The sequence below is a fragment of the Zootoca vivipara genome, chromosome Z, assembly GCF_963506605.1.
Source record: "Zootoca vivipara chromosome Z, rZooViv1.1, whole genome shotgun sequence".
Classification (NCBI taxonomy): Eukaryota; Metazoa; Chordata; class Lepidosauria; order Squamata; family Lacertidae; genus Zootoca; species Zootoca vivipara.
In genome coordinates, this window is record NC_083294.1 from 43,759,991 (window position 1) to 43,778,394 (window position 18,404).

At 43.0% G+C, this 18,404-nt stretch overlaps 2 protein-coding genes across 6 annotated transcripts in view; both read left to right on the forward strand.

Moving 5' to 3' along the window:
• The window catches only part of ATP11C (ATPase phospholipid transporting 11C), an 895,731-nt gene that overhangs the window by 422,249 nt on the left and 455,078 nt on the right, over nt 1–18,404 (forward strand). The gene's annotated exons all lie outside the window — the stretch shown is intronic.
• FGF13 (fibroblast growth factor 13) overlaps nt 1–18,404 on the forward strand; it is a 270,635-nt gene that overhangs the window by 127,863 nt on the left and 124,368 nt on the right. For 4 of the 5 annotated variants that reach the window (XM_035125708.2, XM_035125705.2, XM_035125703.2 and 1 more), the window contains one exon: nt 12,589–12,756. In XM_035125708.2, coding sequence (XP_034981599.1) covers nt 12,591–12,756 — 166 coding nt within the window. In that variant the 5' untranslated portion in view covers nt 12,589–12,590. Of the gene's footprint in view, nt 1–12,562; nt 12,757–18,404 lie in introns of all 5 variants that reach the window. The other variant, XM_060270453.1, reaches the window with a different exon arrangement.

Genomic DNA, 18,404 nt, shown 5'->3' on the forward strand with positions numbered 1-18,404 from the left:
GCAATCCTTTCTGCAGTTTCTTCCAAATTATCAGAACCTATGAAACAGGTTCACGGGATCGGACCCAAGTTTCATGGAGTGTCTGTAGTACAGTGGTAAAACACCAGCTTTGCGTGCAGGACAGGGGTGGGGAAAGCTTTTTTTCTTTTCTTGCTAGCCTCAGGGTCACATTCAGGAATGGGCTTACAAGGGCCACATGCCAGGGTTTGTGAAGCCACAGGCAAAAATGAGTAGAGCAATAGAGGTGACACTTACTACTACTACTACTACTAATTTTTATTTATACCCCGCCTTCCTTGGCATCAAATGTATAAGACATTAACATAAAATGTATAAGACATTAACATAAAATCAGACAATCAATTAAAATACATCCTAAAATCAAATCAGGATCAGAATAAAATCCAATCAAATGGCAACCCGCAGATTAGGGTTGGAGACCTTAAATGCTCACCAGGCCCAACTGTTTGTGCTGAGCTTATATGGGCCTGTGAGAAAAATTGGGATGCCACTTTCATGCAAGTTCTTATGAAAGGGGGGAGAGAGTCAGACTGAACCCCAACCAAAGGCCTGGCAGAACAGCTCCGTCTTGCAGGCCCTGCTGAAAGATGTCAAATCCCGCAGGGCTGTGGTCTCTTGTGACAGAGCTTTCCACTGGCCCTGGTCGAGGCCAGTGTAAGCTCCTTGAGGCTCGGGACCTCCAAGATGTTATTATTTGCAGACCGTAAGGTCCTCCATGGGGCATACCAGGAGAGGCAGTCCCATAGGTACAAGGGTCCTAGGCTGTATAGGGCTTTAAAAGTTAAAACTAATACCTTGAACCTGATCCTGATATTTTTTACATGGTAAGCTACATCCCAGCTTACCAACAATGCCCCCGCCCCATGTACAGTGAGTTAGGAATGCAAGATCTGCCTGCTGGATCAGGCCAATGGCTCATCTAGTCCCGGGTCTTGTTCTCACAGTGGCCACCCAGATGCCTCCAGCAGGAGGCAGTGGATAACCATTGTGGCTAGTAGCTATTAACTGTGTAGGAATGGCTACAAGAACTTCAGCTGCCATGACAAGATAAAACTTTGGGTGTTGTCCACCTGTTAAGCAGTAGCTAAAAGACAGGGCCAGTTCTACCATGTGACAAAGTGAGGTGGATACTTTGCTGCAGAGGTTGGGGCACTTCCAGGGTCTGCATGCCAGTGGCATTGGGGGCCAGAGGCAAAACTGGGGGGCAGCAATGGCTGCAACTGATGCCTTTCCACAGTGAAATGTATTTCAAGCATACAAATGTCAGAGGTCCCTCCATCCTCCATCCAGGAAAGTAAGAGGCATGATCATGTGCCTGGCACAATGTGGCCAGCAAAAGCACTTAAGAACTGCAGAGAAAGGGGCATGGCTTAGGTAGAGTGCCCAGGGCCAAACAGCGATGCATAAAGAGCTGCATCTGGTGCCTGGGCATAAGGCTCCCTACCCGCTTGTATAAAAGGTAAGTGGCCTGAGTTGAAAGGCATCTATTGAGAACTTTCAGCTCTGATTTGGGGTCTGGAGGGTGGGTAGGCCAAAAGGAGGACTGGAGGAGAGAGTTTGGAGGGAGGCAAAACTCACCATCCTCAGTGGAGTGTCTCACATAAGCCCCACCAAATGGTAGCCATCATATTTATCTCTCTCACCTGCCCAAAGCTCCCATCTGAGAAATTCTTCAGTGACCATCTATCAGAAGTGACCATGTAGCAACCTTACTTTAAGTTAGGAAGAGGAACCTTGTGTCCTCCAGATGTGGTTGGACTCCAGTTCCCATCACCCATGGCCATTTACCATGCTGGTTGAGGCTTATGGGAGGTGGAGTCTAATAACATCTGCAAGGCCACAGGCCTTAAAGTACTGAACAGGTAAACTGCAGGCCATGAATAATTCTGACACATTTAGAAGGATGCCTTCCCAGTTTAAATATTTCTGTGCTTATAGCAATCAAATGGATAATATTGAAACTTTCCATAAAGCCTTTCTCTGTGTATAATGGAGAGCATCACTGGACTTAGTTGGGTCCAGGTCCACAAGGCATCTGGTTCACCACTGTGAGAACAGGACGCTGGTCTAGATGAGTCTTTGGTACCCTGTTTCTCATATTTTAAGACATACCCATAAAATAAGCCATAGCAGGATTTTAAGCATTCAAGGAATATAAGCCATACCCCGAAAATAAGACATAGTGATAGGCGCAGCAGCAATGCCGGCCGCGGCAGGAGGAGGAGGAAAAAAATAAGACATCCCTTGAAAATAAGCCATAGTGTGTTTTTTTGAGGAAAAAATAAATATAAGACATGTCTTATAATATGAGAAACACGGTATGATCCAGCAGGGCTGCCCTTATGTGCAGAGCCCCAAATTTTTAAAAAGTGGACCTCAGCCAGTGCTTTAAATGGGAAACAGGTTTGGCTTCTTAGCTGCAGAGAGCATCAAGTAGTTTGTGGATATTCCTTCCAGTAGCACCTTAGAGACCGTATCTGAAGAAGTGTGCATGCACATGAAAGCTCATACCAATGACAAACTTAGTTGATCTCTAAGGTGCTAAGGAATTTTTTAATTTTGTTTTGACTACAGCAGACCAACACAGCTACCTACCTGTAACTAGATTGGTGGATATTGTTCCCTTTTGCATCAAAATGTCAAGTCATCTGACAAATGTGTTGCACTGTGTGAAGTTGGTTGGATCCTGTAAGGGTGACTCCCTACAGGGAGCCAGCCCCCATCATCCTAACGTCCACCTTGCCAAGCACAGGGAGCAGCAGTGGGTCTGAAGCAGCCAGGGGGGAGGGGAAAGACTTGGAGGGAGAGAGAAACCAGCATGTGGAATGATGGGAAAGCTCAGGGGAGGAGAGATGCAGGCGAGGGCTCAAGGATGCTGGAGAGCCCTTCCACTGCCTTGATGGGGAGGAGACCGAGAGGGCATCACTCCTTCCGGCACAAGACTTAAGGAGAGCACTGCGACGCAGGTCAAGGGGGAGGCGTTTTAGGGTGCCCCGACTACTTTGCTGGCGTAAGAACAGACGTACGCCATTGCCACATTCTGATTCGTAATGAGAGGCCATGTACAGTCTCTGCACTGTAAATACTTTGCACAATAAAAGTCTTTAAAGACAAACTGGACTCAAGCGGAGTTACTCTAGAGTAGCCACGACAACCCTCTGACAGATCCATTTTCCCATGAAGACAGTCCAAGGTGAAGGAGCCTTTTTAGTTGAGAAAACCAACCAACCAACCATACAACTATAAAGGGATTGAGATTTATAAAATTATGCTTGGTGTAGAAAACATGGATACAGATTGTTTTCTTAACTCCCTACCAATACCCCTGGGAATTATAGAATTATCTGGTCATCTGCCGAGGTAGGCAGGGAGTTTTGGATGTGATCACAGGCTGAGAAGACATGGTGTGCCAGGAGACTCTGTCCTAAGCCAGGAGTCATTGCTGGGGGATCCCCTACATTTCTTTATTTCCACTAAGATTTCCTATGTAATTTTTGAATATAATAAGAATGTGCATATACTTTTGGAAGATGAGCCTATGCAAATAAAATAATAGTTATAACAACAACCCCTCCTCATTGGCACCCCTGCTTCACAGACTTGAGGCTGTTTTTAAGAAGTGGCTCAGTTTCGCTCGGACCACTGGAAAGCTTCTGAGTAACACGAAAGCATCGCTGACAGAGCTGCATTGCCCCTGTCAGAATTCTGACATCTTAAGCTTGCTGCACACATGGAATCAGCTTTACAGAGACAATTATCTCATTCTTTGCTGAGGAAGCAGATGCTTTACAGTAGCACAGTATCATTCCCAGCTTGTTACTGGGGTGCTATAAGTGAAATGGGGGTGTGATGCAAAATGCAATAATTATATTTAGTTGCCCAAGAGCTGAGACAAGGACAGCAAAGTTATGGGGCCATTTTAATCACTGGAGCAGCCGGGGGGAGGGGAATAGACCCAGTAAAAACACAGATTAAACTGTATCCTTTTGTACTTGCTGCAAAAAATTCAAACATTTCCTGTAAGGTTTGTGTGAGAGAGAGACAGAGGGGGGGAGACTAAAATTGGGGCTTTTAGAAAGCTTTGGGGGTGCCCTCTAGGCTGCAGTATCAGCCTGCCTGGGAACCAGTCAACTGACCCCCCCCCCCAAGCCAATCACTATCCCCCAGGCTGTATAAAAGCTATGCTTCAGATCTTCTTCTCAGTCTGCCCACCTGGGCTTAAACCTTTGTTGCTAGTTAGATCTTGCCTGACTTTGACTTCACAACTTCCCCCAGCTCCCCCTGATCCCTTGTTCTTGCTTTGGAAGTCAATCACTACTAGTACTCAAGGATGATGGGAAAGTAAAGTCCAGCAACATCTGGGGGGCCAAAGGTTCCCCACCCCTTTGTAGTATTAGAGCAGCTGGACCAGAGAAGAGCATATGCTGCTCTTAGCTGTGTACTAGCATTTCCAAAGGGAATACTGTACTCTGCAAGCGCATTCCTGCTGCCTAGTACCTTAACAGAGTTTGAAAACTTTCTAACATCTGGAAATAAAGACTTCATCACCCCACTTTCTAAAGCAGAGGCAATTTATAGCTCAGTGATGCGGTGATATCTTCATTTCATGATAGGCATTTATCTTTAGCAGTCATGATATACAGTTTTAAGCTAAAGTGCTGCAGTATTAACTTTGTGTACCAGTGTCAGAAATATAATGATTACCCCCCCCCCCTCCAGCTTTTCACTGTGCTTGCTGATTTGAGTTATATTTCATGCCTTTTAATGTGGTGGAAATCAAGGCAATTGTGTTACATTGGTTGGTGTAAGATGAGTGTGTGTTTGTATGTCAGAGAGAAAGGGAAAGGGAGAGGGAGGGAGAAAGAGATTGGCTTATATGGTTGCTGAGTTCTGCCACACTACAGTGTGACCAAAACACAGAACCTGGGGTCAAGCTATGCAGCTGAAGGAGCAGACTATGTAGATAAGGGCCTCATTGATTCCTCGTAGCTACTAAATGTAAGAAATGAAAATCAAGCAAGGCTAAAATATTGGAGGTGGCAGAAAAAGAGTGGCAGAATAGCAACATTGTACAATGACGTCCACTTTTGTGCCATGTCACACTTCACTGTTCTCAAATAAATTTAATGCAACATGGCAGTAGATCGATCATAAAGTTACCGTTCCATAATGACTGGTAATGTAATGTAAAATGAACATTAGAAACTGGGACAGAAGAGCTAGCATTATAACTAGGATAACTAATACAATAATCTCTATGTTTGAATGCACTGTCAGAGTTATGGATGTGACTCTTAAACTCCACAGACGTTCCTCCATTCAGGCAAGCAAAATGAAATTCTCACAGTTTAACGACACATTCCAGCCAGGCACAGGCACTCAAAAACTGGACCAATGAGGAGTCTGAGGGAATGACCAATGAGGGAAAACCCTGAGTAAAGTCTCAGGGGCCACATTCAGCCTGGGGTCTAAGGTTCCCCACCTTTGCTCTGAAGAAATTCATCTCCATATCCCTCATTCAGTAGGTCCATTCACAAAGTTCATAAGACTTTATTGACTCCACTGCATAAATTATTCCAGTGTGCTTGACCCTTTGTTGCTTACATGACTCTCTCTCACCCACCTGCAACACTTCCTAGCTCACCAGACTATATTGCAAATGCCCCCGTTTGATGGAAGGCTGTTAAACATTTCACACTAATGGGTGTGCTGGAGTAGTATTTTATGCCAATCCTTGGCATCTCCAGCAGTTCTCAGAATGGAGCCTTGGAGGCAGTGCTAAACTAGATGGATCAATACCCTGGCTCGGTACAACTCAGCACATTACTCTGGGTTATCACCGTATCATACTTTCCTATCTATCAAGGCATGTAGAAAGTCCCAGGTTCAATCTTTGACATCCCCAGGCAGGACTGGAAGAGACCCCTGTCTTAAATCCTGGAGAGCTGCTTCCAGTCAGTGTAAATAATAATGAGCTCAATGGACCAATAACTTGACTTGGTCTAATGCAACTTGCTATGCTCCTGTTTAAACCAGCCCTTTATGCAGACCCATAACAACTGGGACCTAGCATTATTTTTTTAGGACAAGGAACATAGCCCACCTGTAGCACACATACTCAGCATGCAGAAGTTCAATTCCTGACTATCTCCATCTAGGTCTCAGAGAGACATCTGTGTGAAACCCTGCTTCTAGTAAATGTTGTTGATGCTGAGTCGACTCAACCAATGGTCTGACTTGGTATAACAAAACACCCTGTGCCAACCTAGACAGAGTGTCTCACTGGGGTGTGGGTCTTCCCTGAAATGACAGGGGCTGTAACCCAGGGGCGTAGCATGGGTTGCTGGCACCCAGGGTGGGGTAAGTGTTGCATCCTCCTGGTGGAATGGGCAGCGGTCAGTCCCTTAGCCTGCCAGTGTCTCAAGGAAGTCTTTCCTTGCAAACTAGTCCCAACCTGGGAGCAGAGGTAAGGCAGAGAAACAAGAAGTCAGGAGTGGGTTATGCAGAGAACAGAAATGATGAAAATTCAGAAAGTGCAGATAAGTTGATGTGAGAACTGAAGAGAGATGCAATGAATGTTTGCAAATTGCCGCTTCTGAAGTGAATATTCACTGCTGTGGAGAAATGTCCCAAGCAAGCAATGTATTGCCTGATCAATGGAGGAGAGAGGAAAGGTCGAAAAATCACCCTGCCTAATGCAGAACAGCCAGGAAATCCTGTACTTTGAAGGGGTTGGCAGGGCTGGTGCACAAAAGCCTGACATGATATGTGGCAGTTAGCCAGGACAGGCTATGCAATGGATGGAAGAACCAAAGGGCTGTGGCCTCACCAGGGAGTGTGAAACAGCTGGTCAGTGCTTTGAATCAGAAACTAATAATTCAAGGTGCTCGTTTTAACCTATAAAGCCTTAATTGGCTCAGGACCACAATACCTGAAGGACCACCTCGCTCCATATAAACCGTCCCAGACACTGCAATCATCATCTGATGCCCTCCTTCATGTGCTTCCTCCTCGAGAGGTCCAGAGGGTGGCAACACAAGAACGGGCCTTCTCTATATTGGCTCCCTATCTGTGGAATGCTCTCCCCAGGGAGGTTCACCTGGCACTTTCATTATATATATATTAGGTGCAAGGCGAAAATGTTCCTCTTCAACCACACTGTTGGCTGATTAATATTCTACAACCTTTAAAATAATAATAATAATAATAATTTATTATTATTTATTATTAATATTATTTATACCCCGCCCATCTGGCTGGGCTTCTCCAGCCACTCCGGGCAGCTTCCAACAAGATCTTAAAATACAGTAACCCATCAAACATTAAAAGCTTCCCTAAACAGGGCTGCCTTCAGATATCTTCTAAAAGTCTGGTAGTCTTTGTTATCTTTGACATCTGGTGGGAGGGCATTCCACAGGGCGGGAGCCACTACCAAGAAGGCCCTTTGCCTGGTTCCCTGTAACTTGGCTTCTCACAGTGAGGGAACCACCAGAAGGCCCTCGGCGCTGGGCCTCATTGTATGGGCAGAACGATGGGGGTGGAGACACTCCTTCAGGTATACTGGACCAAGGCCGTGTATCTGTGTGAAGGGAGGTGTTGTTTTGTTGTTTTGTTTTTACTTATTTGCTTGCTTTTATGCTGTATTTTGGTGGCGCTGTGGGTTAAACCACAGAGCCTAGGGCTTGCTGATTAGAAGGTTAGTGGTTCGAATCCCTGCGGTGGGGTGAGCTCCCATTGCTCAGTCCCAGCTCCTGCCAATCTAGCAGTTCAAAAGCACGTCAAAGTGCAAGTAGATAAATAGGTGTGGTCCAAGCGGGAAGGTAAACGGCATTTCAGTGTGCTGCTCTGGTTTGCCAGAAGTGGCTTGGTCATGCTGGCCACATGACCTGGAAGCTGTACGCCGGCTCCCTCATCCAATAACGCGAGATGAGTGCCGCAACCCCAGAGTCGGTCACGACTGGACCTAATGGTCAGGGGTCCCTTTACCTTTATCCTGTATTTTATTCTGTGAATCCCCCTGAGATCTTATAATGAAGGGCAGTATATAAATCTAATAAATAAGATAAAATAAAAGGGAAAAGATTGGACAGAATTGTCCAGATCATGTGATGGCAGTTCTTCAAGAAGGCAGCAATATCCATCAAGAAAAAAATTGAAGGTTTCAAACGTACTTTATTTATTTAACTTTAAAAAAATTGTATTCATTTGTGTGTGTGTGATTTACAATTGTAGAAAATAAAACCATACAATAAAATATTTTAAAAAATAGAAATCAAACACTGGCTAGCTATTGTGGAAATAGGTATTCTTAATTGCCTGCATATGCCTGGTGGAATGAAAAAGTTTTCAGAAGGCTTTTGAAAACTGGCACCGAAGCTGCCAGCTGACTCTCTGTTGGCAGAGTATTCCAACAGTGCTTTGCTGAAGACACTATATGGCTTGAGTTTCTTGCTGTTATCAAGTGAGCCTCTCCAACTTGGTGAATATCCAGCGATGCTCTTGCTGATGACCTGTGGTCAGTCTGGAATATAAGGGTTCAGGCAGTCCCCAAGGGACCCTGGACCTAAGTGGTTCAGGGCTTTTGTACATTAATACATCTCTACAAAACAGGGAGGAGATGGAGCAAGAGAGAAACTAAGATCTTCTTGTTCTTTTTTTTTCCTTGCTAGTGTCCTAGTTTCAGAGTCATTTTGTCAGATTAATCCCAAGCAGAAATATTTGCTTTCTCCCCGCCTCCCCACCTTCAGCAAGCTCTGTGCAGAACCAAATTTTTGGCATGACTTTTTTTTGGGGGGGGGGAATTACTACCTTTGACAACAACCTCCAGCTTCTCCCTGCTGCTACGAAGTTTCCTGAAAGCTCGCTTCTTAGTGATATCAACTCTGCCATGCTCTGCTAAATTCCCTTGAAATAAAAGTTGGCTCTTATTTTTAAGAGCAGTTACCCAGCAACACAGACTCATGCCCTCCCGGATTTATGTTGCCTTCCTACTCCACAACTCCCTCCCCACCAAAAAACAACAACCCTGCTTTGTTCTGCTGTTAACTTTATGTGTTGTTTTTAAGTGGTGCATTCGGGTGAGTGTGTCAGTGATCATTACCAATGACTGTCTGTTACCCCGTGAAGCGTTTCCTGGTGATTAATGGGGGCATACAAATGGACAATTGGACCAAAGACCAGGCCAAAGGCCACAGCCTGAGGCTGACTGCCTAATCCCATGGCCTGATTACTTCTGCAAAAGTCATTGAGGTTTTGACAGGCAAATAAAACAATGGACAAGTTCTGCGTCCTTCTTCTAGACCTGGAACAAATTGTCTATGTGGTTTGCAATTGATGTGGGAGCTTGCAGAACCGACTGCACTTCCATACTAAAATGTGGCAGGGGGCACCCCAAGTACCGTGTTTTCCCCAAAATAAGACACTGTCTTTTATTTATTTTTCCTCAAGAAGACACACTATGGCTTATTTTCAGGGGATGTCTTATTTTTTTATTACACGTCCAGCCTCGCCTCTTCCTTGGCGCCCTCCAGAACTGCGCCTATCACTATGTCTTATTTTCGGGGTATGGCTTATATTGTGCAAATGCTTAGAAAGCCTGCTACGGCTTATTTTATGGGTATGTCTTATTTTCGGAGAAATGGGGGTATTTCACGGTGAGGCTAGGCTAGTCCTCTTTTTCCTTCCACACCAGTTTTCCTAGAAAAAGAATTTTTGAGGGGATGGCCCCTGGCTGATTACATACCCTCCAACATTTCAATGATGAAAATAGGGACATCCCATTCCATAATGATAATTTTAATATATATACCCCCAATATCTTATTGGGTTGCCCCAGCACTCGGACAGCTTCGAACATATATAAAAACATAATTAAACATTAAAAAAATAAACTTCCATTTACAGGATTGCCTTCAGATGGCTCAGGGGTTGGATAACTCTGTACCCTCCAACATTTCTCCGATGAAAATAGGGACATCCCAAGGAAAAGCGGGACATTCCGGGATAAAATAAGAAACCAGGATGGCTCCTCTAAATCAGGGACGTCCCTGGAAAATAGGGACACTTGGAGGTTCTGTGATTAAATTCCTTCCATATTAAGGATGAGCAAATGTGTCAATTTGTTTCCTGTCTGTTATTCATCCCCTGCCTCATCTTAATTCAGTTTGCCACAATTCTGCATTAGCTGGTGATTATTATTTTTTAAGTCCTCGGATTAAGCCATCGGTATGTTTCTCCTAATAGAAACATATGCAATTTCTCCTAATATAACTCTCTCACTTTTATATGTAACGGAATTTGTATGCTATTTTCACTTAACACACACATTCTTATCCATGTTTTGCCCCTGTTATACACTTTCGGCTGAATTACTGAGATGAAAAATTTCAAAGAAGTATTAACTTCATGTGTTATTCTGGGAAGTGCAAATTAGGTAGGTTTGCATTAAAATTCAAACTGAGCTGATTTTCTCCTCATCCCTTTTCCTGATGAAAGCTTGCATGTTCAGCTCTGTTCATCCCTTTTCTTTTCTGTGAGGCCTTTGGAACAGCAAGACATGAGAGCAAACTGTTCAAGTATTTTCTCCTTGTCACAACCTGCTGTTTTGCAGCACAGATGAGGTGTTTAGATGTACAGCACTTATTCCACAGAGAGTACTTATAGGGATGGTGACCTTGTTTTTATTTTTTATTTTGTGGGCACCCTTGCTTTTAGTATCTATTTCTGTTATTCTTGTGTGAACTGCTTGAGGGACCTAGACTTAAAAATGGGAAACACATTTTTAAAACAACTTCATTTGCAAATTTCACTCAAGGCTGTGGACTTCACAACACTCAAACATCTGGCAGGCTATTGAACTGGATTTCAAGTGGCACTTGTCTGGATCATGAAACCTGCTGATTTTTATTTTTTGAAATCCACATGTTTAGAAATCAGCTGCTAATGGATATGCATGAGGTTAAGGTTTTGAAAAAATTACTCCCCTGGTGGGCACCAAGTGTTTGCATTTTATAATGCCGCCTGCAGACAGATTCGTTTGGAGAAAGCTAGTTATGTCCATTCGTTTCAATATGTCTGCTATGAGTAGGACAGACGAAAGAAAGTGCTTCTTCATGTAGTTAAACTGGATGGGCCATTGGCCTGATCCAGCAAGCTTCTACTATGTTCTTACAACTAGCAATTCTATAGATATAGGACCATGTGTCACCAGTGCTGAAATCACAGCACTAGCTGCCAGTGAACTAGTGGGCCCAATTCAAGGAGGTAGAACCAGTGTACAAAGCCCTAATGGGCTTGGGACCTGAGTGGCTTCCCTGATATCAACCATCTTGAACTACAACCAGCAGGTGAGGCATAACTGGGAAAGTGAAAGGAACACGCAAGGGGAAGGGTGGGATGGCCCTTTCTTTGATGAACACCACCTCATGACATCTCCACAAACATATCAGATTGATCTGGAAATAGCCAACATTTGCCTAACCACCCTGTCAATAACACAGGATGCAGTGCAAGCAGGAATCTTGATACCCCAAAGGCCTAACCCGTAGTTTGGAATGTCCCTGACAATATTCTCTGAAACCTTATTTGGTTTAATGGCAGGCTTCCAGGGGTTCCTCAACATATGAGCTGACACAGAAGTATTTTCTGGAATGTAGAACTCAGTGTTTGACGTATTAAGGGATGGGGTAAACCATGAGATCACCCCACCCCACCCCACCCCACTCCAACATGCTCCCTCTCTTTGCGCCTTCTGGAATGAACTGTAAATTTGAATGCCAGTGAATGATGATCCGTCGTCTGAAAAAAAGTATCTTGGCCTATAGAGTCTAATAGCAATATGATGTGAGTAATGCTGGGTATCTGTTCAAATTGCTCATTGCTGTTCTGAATATAAAATGAGTAGCTCTGGCCATTAAAACCTGCATGATATCTTAGCTGTTACTGTATGTAATCTGCATGCAAAATATAGCCACGTATTTCACTAAAATGGTAGCAAAAAAGAGAGGTTATATGTGGTATAGATACCTTGTATTCAGTCTTTTCCCGAATACATTTTTAAGATATGTAAGCTGCGCTGCTCTGGTTTGGCAGAAGCGGCTTAGTCATGCTGGCCACATGACCCGGAAGCTGTCTGCGGACAAACGCCAGCTCCCTCGGCCTATAGAGAAAGATGAGCGCGCAACCCCCGAGTCGTCCGCGACTGGACCTAACGGTCAGGGGTACCTTTACCTTTACTTTTAAGCTACCTTTCTTAACACAGTATCATTTCCTATACAGTGCTAGAAAGACTGGTGTAAGCATGGAAATATAGAAGTAAATGACTCCTACCCTCTTGTCTCCTCTTCCTCTGCCATCATAAACCAGAGTACGTTAATTCTCTTCATTCTTTTCTTTTTCTCTCTACCAATGTTTTCCCCTCCCCTCTACCCCCTGCTCCCCTGTCCTTCTCTGCCCTTCCCTGTATCATTATAGAGTTGATTTGCTTCTCTAGATTTTTTTTCTTTGTTTTAATTTTATTTTTTCCCTTTCATTCTAACTTAAGTTCATTTTGTTATGTGGTGACCGCAGTTATGGATGACGCTCCCCCCGGCACACAGGAATATATTATGTTACGGCAAGATTCCATCCAATCTACGGAATTAAAGAAAAAAGAATCCCCCTTTCGTGCTAAATGTCACGAAATCTTCTGCTGTCCTCTGAAGCAAGTGCACCTCAAAGAGAACACAGAACCTGAAGGTTTGTGCACCACGAGATCCATGTTTGCTTTCTTTTTCCCGGTTTTTAAATTTTTTATTTTCCTTTCCTTTGTGTTTTTTTTTTCGGAGAGAGCGTGCCTGTCCTATAGATTGTGTCTTGTGTGTTCTTTGGCCTGTGTTTAATATAATGCAACTGGATGCAGCAATCTGCCTGGGGTTCATGTATCACCCTCTGCTATTTTGCTTGCTTGTTAATGTCTGATACGAGTTGGCCATGGGCCACTGTATGAAATATAATTCACTGATATAGTAAAACCTTGTGTGTGTGTGTTTGTGTGTGTGCGTGTGTGTGTGTGCGTGTGCATTTGACAATGCTTTAAAAATTACTGATCAAAACTTTTATTTCTGTCCATTTTCATCATTACACTTGCCTTTTGGCTGCCAAAACTTGCTTGCTTTTTCTAAAACAGCATCTTAACAGCTCCCTCTTCTCTCTCTTCACCCGAGAAGTTCTCCTCCACCTTAGTATTTCAAAGTTGCACTGAGCTGGGAATAAATATTAGATCGCACTTAAAGCTGGATTCTCTGACACTTTTACACTTCATAAAGCTTTTGCGCATTGCTGCCCCCCCCCAAAAAAAGCTCATAAAAGCTTTAGTTTGGCAAAGCAGGATAAGTTGAATGTACTGCACGCCCGGTTGCATTTTGGAGAAGTTCTGTGCATGCAGTAGAGCTAATGTCTGAGTGGAATGTTTCCTTTTTATTTTCCGGAAATGGTAATCAGGTATGGGTGACCACTTGCTTGCGTGTTCCCCAGAAACTATTAATAAGGAAATGTGTCTTGTTAGCCTGTCAGTTTTGGGTATATATGATCTTAAACATCCACCCTCTCCAGACAACCTAATTCTTTATATTCTGTAATGCTGTTTTTATATGTTTTCCACTACTGCCTCAATTCCTATCTGGTAAGACTTTGCACGTTTTACATGAGCTTCTATATATGGTCCAATAGAAGATGTCTTTATAACAAAGAAAGAGTGCATTACAGAGATTATGAATATATAGGATTGGATCCTACTCTGACTTATACAGGTGTGAAAAAATGAGGGTTTGCGCAACACAATTGCCATGTCACAACTGTCTGGTTTCTACAGTCACAATGTGTACACATGGGGCACATCAGTGCACAGTATGTGATGCTTCACAGTTACATCAGCAAAATGGAGTAAGTCTCTGCCCTCAGTGAGCTTACATACTCATAGTGGTACTCCTCTTTCCATTATCCAGTTCTGTAGGTTTCCAGGATGCATGTGTGTCCCCAAAATCAACATAGTGGTGCTTTAAAGTTAACATGAACATAACAGACAGGTGTCTGATTTCAAGGAGCTTACATATTTCTAATGGACCTCATTGCATTATCTCATTCTATGGCCATACAACTATCCCATAGCCAAATAGGCCCATGGAGATTGCATATGTAACATGATAGTTTTTGCAGTTTTAAATGGAAAATATGACTGCCTGTTTTGTCAGAAGATAGGTTGCAATAAACACTTTCAAGAAGTCTCAGAGGCACATGTGTTTTTCTTTTGCCTGCACCTATGTTTGTCTAGGATTGTGGTTATTACCCACAAATGCAGATCTTTGCTTTACTAAATATTACAGGAACAACATCTACAGGTATGGAAAAGGAACAACAATGAAATCTTTTTTCTTCTTCTTTTGGGGAGATTGTAGCTCAGTTTAATGCTTTCAGTGGCATTGGCATGTCAGATGGGCAACTTCTGAGAGATTTAATTCATGCAGCTACATGTGTCATAAAAGTGGAACAGTTTCTGAATCACTGAATTGTATTATCTTTCATGTCAAAGCAATGGTTTTAGATTTAGATGTTCAAAAAACAATTGCTCTGCAAACAAACTGGCCAGAAGCTTCAAATGTCAGTGAGTTGTGGCTGGCAAGAGTTGGCAATTTCAAACAACATTTGGATTATTTTTTGGTTTCATTTGTATTCATGCATAGTTTCTTGCAAGGAGAAGCTTGGGAGTTCTAGAAAATTGTCTTTTACTAACCATTGTGTTGCTTGATTTTTTTTTCCCAAAGAAAAAGTGATGATACTGAAGTCAGAGAGAAACATGCATGGTTTTAGAAATAACAGAGTTGTTTTAAGTTGAATTTTTAACACTATTTTGTTCACGAACATTCAGTTTGGTCAAAAAAAAAAATCCTTCAGTAGCACCTTAAAGACCAACTAGGTTTTTTATTTTGGTGTGAGCTTTCGTGTGTATGCACACTTCATCAGATACACTGAAACAGATACTCTGTTTCAGATACTCTGTTTCAGTGTATCTGAAGAAGTGTGCATGCACATGAAAGCTCACACCAAAATAAAAAACTTAGTTGGTCTTTAAGGTGCTACTGAAGGAATTTTTTTATTTTGTTTCGACTCAGACCAACACGGCTACCTACCTGTATTCAGTTTGGTGTTATCACTCCTGGTTATAACTTGTGTTTGTAGCAATATTTGTATTTAAAGAAGCACCTATTTATAGAAGGCACTAGGGCAGGCATCCCCAAACTGCGGCCCTCCAGATGTTTTGGCCTACAACTCCCATGATCCCTAGCTAACAGGACCAGTGGTCGGGGAAGATGGGAATTGTAGTCTAAAACATCTGGAGGGCCGAAGTTTGGGGATGCCTGCACTAGGGTCTTGATATACATGGGGTCATATCATACAATACCCTTTTGCTAATCCTACCCTTAGGCAGGGTGGAGAACAAATGTCTGTCATCCCTATCTGCCATCCTAATAATGCCATCCACTGGGACAGACTGTTTGATTTTTTTGGTTCAGGTGTGAAAAATGCAAGATGTGTAGGTCAAAATCATGTAGTCAATCTCCTGGTTGAAAAACAAAAATGGGTTTAATCACAGAATTTAGGGGTTCCAACCTTACTAGGTTTTGCTCACATGAGACTGCCTTGTTTAATTGAGTGCTTGCTAATCTCTCAACTGCTCATGTATTGTCATTCTTTAAAAGAAAAGAAAGCCTGACTCATTGTATGCAAAAAATATGAATATTATTCATGTAATATGTATAAAGGTGAAGTCCCACACTGTGCTATATTTCTTCAGCATTTATATTAATACATGCATATTTTAATACAGTTATATACACTGCTTTATGCATCTGTTTAAGTGCTTGTTGCATTAGAAAACGTGGAATAAAAATGTGTACACTGCATTTAATAATGCATATAATCAAGCATATTATGTGCCAGCACTCTCACTATGTTTAATGGAACTCGGATGGGGGTAGAACCTTGCATTTTGTTGAGATTAAGGAGTGGAGTGAGGAATCCATTTGGATAAACTCAACATTGGGATTATGAGAAAATTCCACCCTCTTCTTACACAGATTGAATTTCTATGTGCATTGGCACATAGAAATTGAACTCAAGATAGGATAGAATTGAACTCGAGATAGGCAGCTACCAGATGCAAATGCCGCTCTTCCCTCCCCCCTTGAATTCCAACAAGTTTCTCCTCATCATAAAAAGCTTCTTCCACCACCACCCCGCACCCTGGAAGCATTTCATTCAGCATGATAGTTCCATTGCTCGATTTCAGTGACATATTTTAATCATTAAGCCATTCTTCCAGAAAACATTGTAGAACCAAAGAGACCAGACGGTTTGCCTCATTCTAATGCACATACCTAATAGCAAAAGACAAATGTCTTTTCCCCCTTCTGAGGATATATGTTTCCATTCACAAAGAGGCATCCAGGCATGAGATAAGAAATGGCACTGTGATGTTACCTAATCCATAAATGTTGAGAGGGTGTCAGTTCCTGTACAGATGGAAACAAGAGTGCTGACTTATGCCAACTGCGTGAATATTGCACTTTAAAAAAAAAGAATGCTATTTAGTGTGATGATATGTATTCATGATTACTCGCCACATTTTAATTTGTCTCAAACAATCTGGGAATAGGTTAGTTGGGTGCCTCTTCCACCATTTCGCTTCATAATTCATGCCTTGGCTCATAAGATCAGTTCAACCCATAGGATTCAAAAGTACATGAGTCATCTTTAAGATTTTGCTTGTATGGGGACTGCATGCTAGAAGGCTCTGGGCTACATGTAACAAAGTAGACCAAGGCACTTTTTCACACAACTACAGAACTTGCTCCTTCAGGAGGCAGTAATGGCCAGCAACTTGGTTGGGTTTAAAAGAGGATTGGACAAATTCATGGAAGAGAAGGCTGTGCATGACTCCTAGCCACAATGGCTATGTTGTACCTCAGGCTTCCTCAACCTCGGCCCTCCAGGTGTTTTTGGCCTACAACTCCCATGATACCTAGCTAGCAGGACCAGTGGTCAGGGATGATGGGGATTGTAGTCTCAAAACATCTGGAGGGCCGAGGTTGAGGAAGCCTGTTCTACCTCAATGGTCAAAGGCAGAGGATAGTGTTATTGTGCTCAGGTGCTGTTTGAGGTTTTCCCATTGGGGCATCTGGTTGTCCACTGTGATAACAGGGTGCAAGGCTAGATGGGCCATTGTCCTGATCCAGCAGAGTTATTCTTATGTGCTTATGTTCATACCAACTTAACCTAAAGTTTGTGTCCAACATTAGTTCTACTCTGAGTTGGTCCATGGAAATTAATAGAAATGGCTTACTTAGGTCCATTATTTTCAGAGGGTCTACTCTGAGTAGAACTTAGTTGGACACAACCCTAAGTTTACATCAGCCTGTCCTAACCTTTGGCTTATTTGGCTTATTATGGCTTATTTGGCTTATTATGTTTGAAGCAAGAGGAAGAACAAGAAAATAGTAGGGCCTTTGTGTGGAGAAGATGCAGAAATGCTGTTGGATGACACAGAGAAGACAGAGCTGCTCAACAACTACTTTGCATGACTGGCAGTGACTCTTTAGGAATTCAGACATAGGTCTATCCCAGCCCTATCTGAAGATGCCAAGGACTGGACCTGAGTCCTTTTGAATACAAGGAAGATGCTTTACCCCCGAGCTATGCTCTGTCTCCTAAGGTGGGCCTTGGCCAATATCTTAGCCATATAACTCCATTGCAGCCAACCTTAGTTACCTCAGAAGCCCCCACAGAAGAAGTTGTGGAAAGGTCCATATGGTTGCCTGAGATTCCCCAGAGGCTTTTGCACATTCTCCATTACAGCCAGGCAAAAGCACATAACATATGTATCACTCCACTCAAGCAGGGAATCTGGTTCTAGCGGCAGGAAGGCCATCTGAGAGGCATGCTGCAGCTATTTGTTCTCTTAAATAGTTTAAACATAAGCTGCTGCTATCTTTCCAAAACAGGGTTATGTAAAGAGAAGCCTGTTTTTGCAAAAACCTAATTTGTGTTAGTACATTCAGAGCAGCAAGGCTATAATGAGGTTGTGTGTGTGTTTCTCCCTTAAACACACACACACCACACCACACCACTCATTGGTTAGTTGCCATCATAGATAGCTTAGTGCATTGCCCATACCTCTGGTTTTGATGTGATTCCCCACCCCCTCCTTCTCTCGCTCTGCAACAGTCTGCCTCCCGCAGGGCACACATAACCTTTTTAAACAGGAAAGTAGAGGCGCATGGCCAAGTCAGTGCATGAGAGGCTGATATCAGCCTTCAATGAGCAACACAGAAGTATGATGGGTTAGAGCA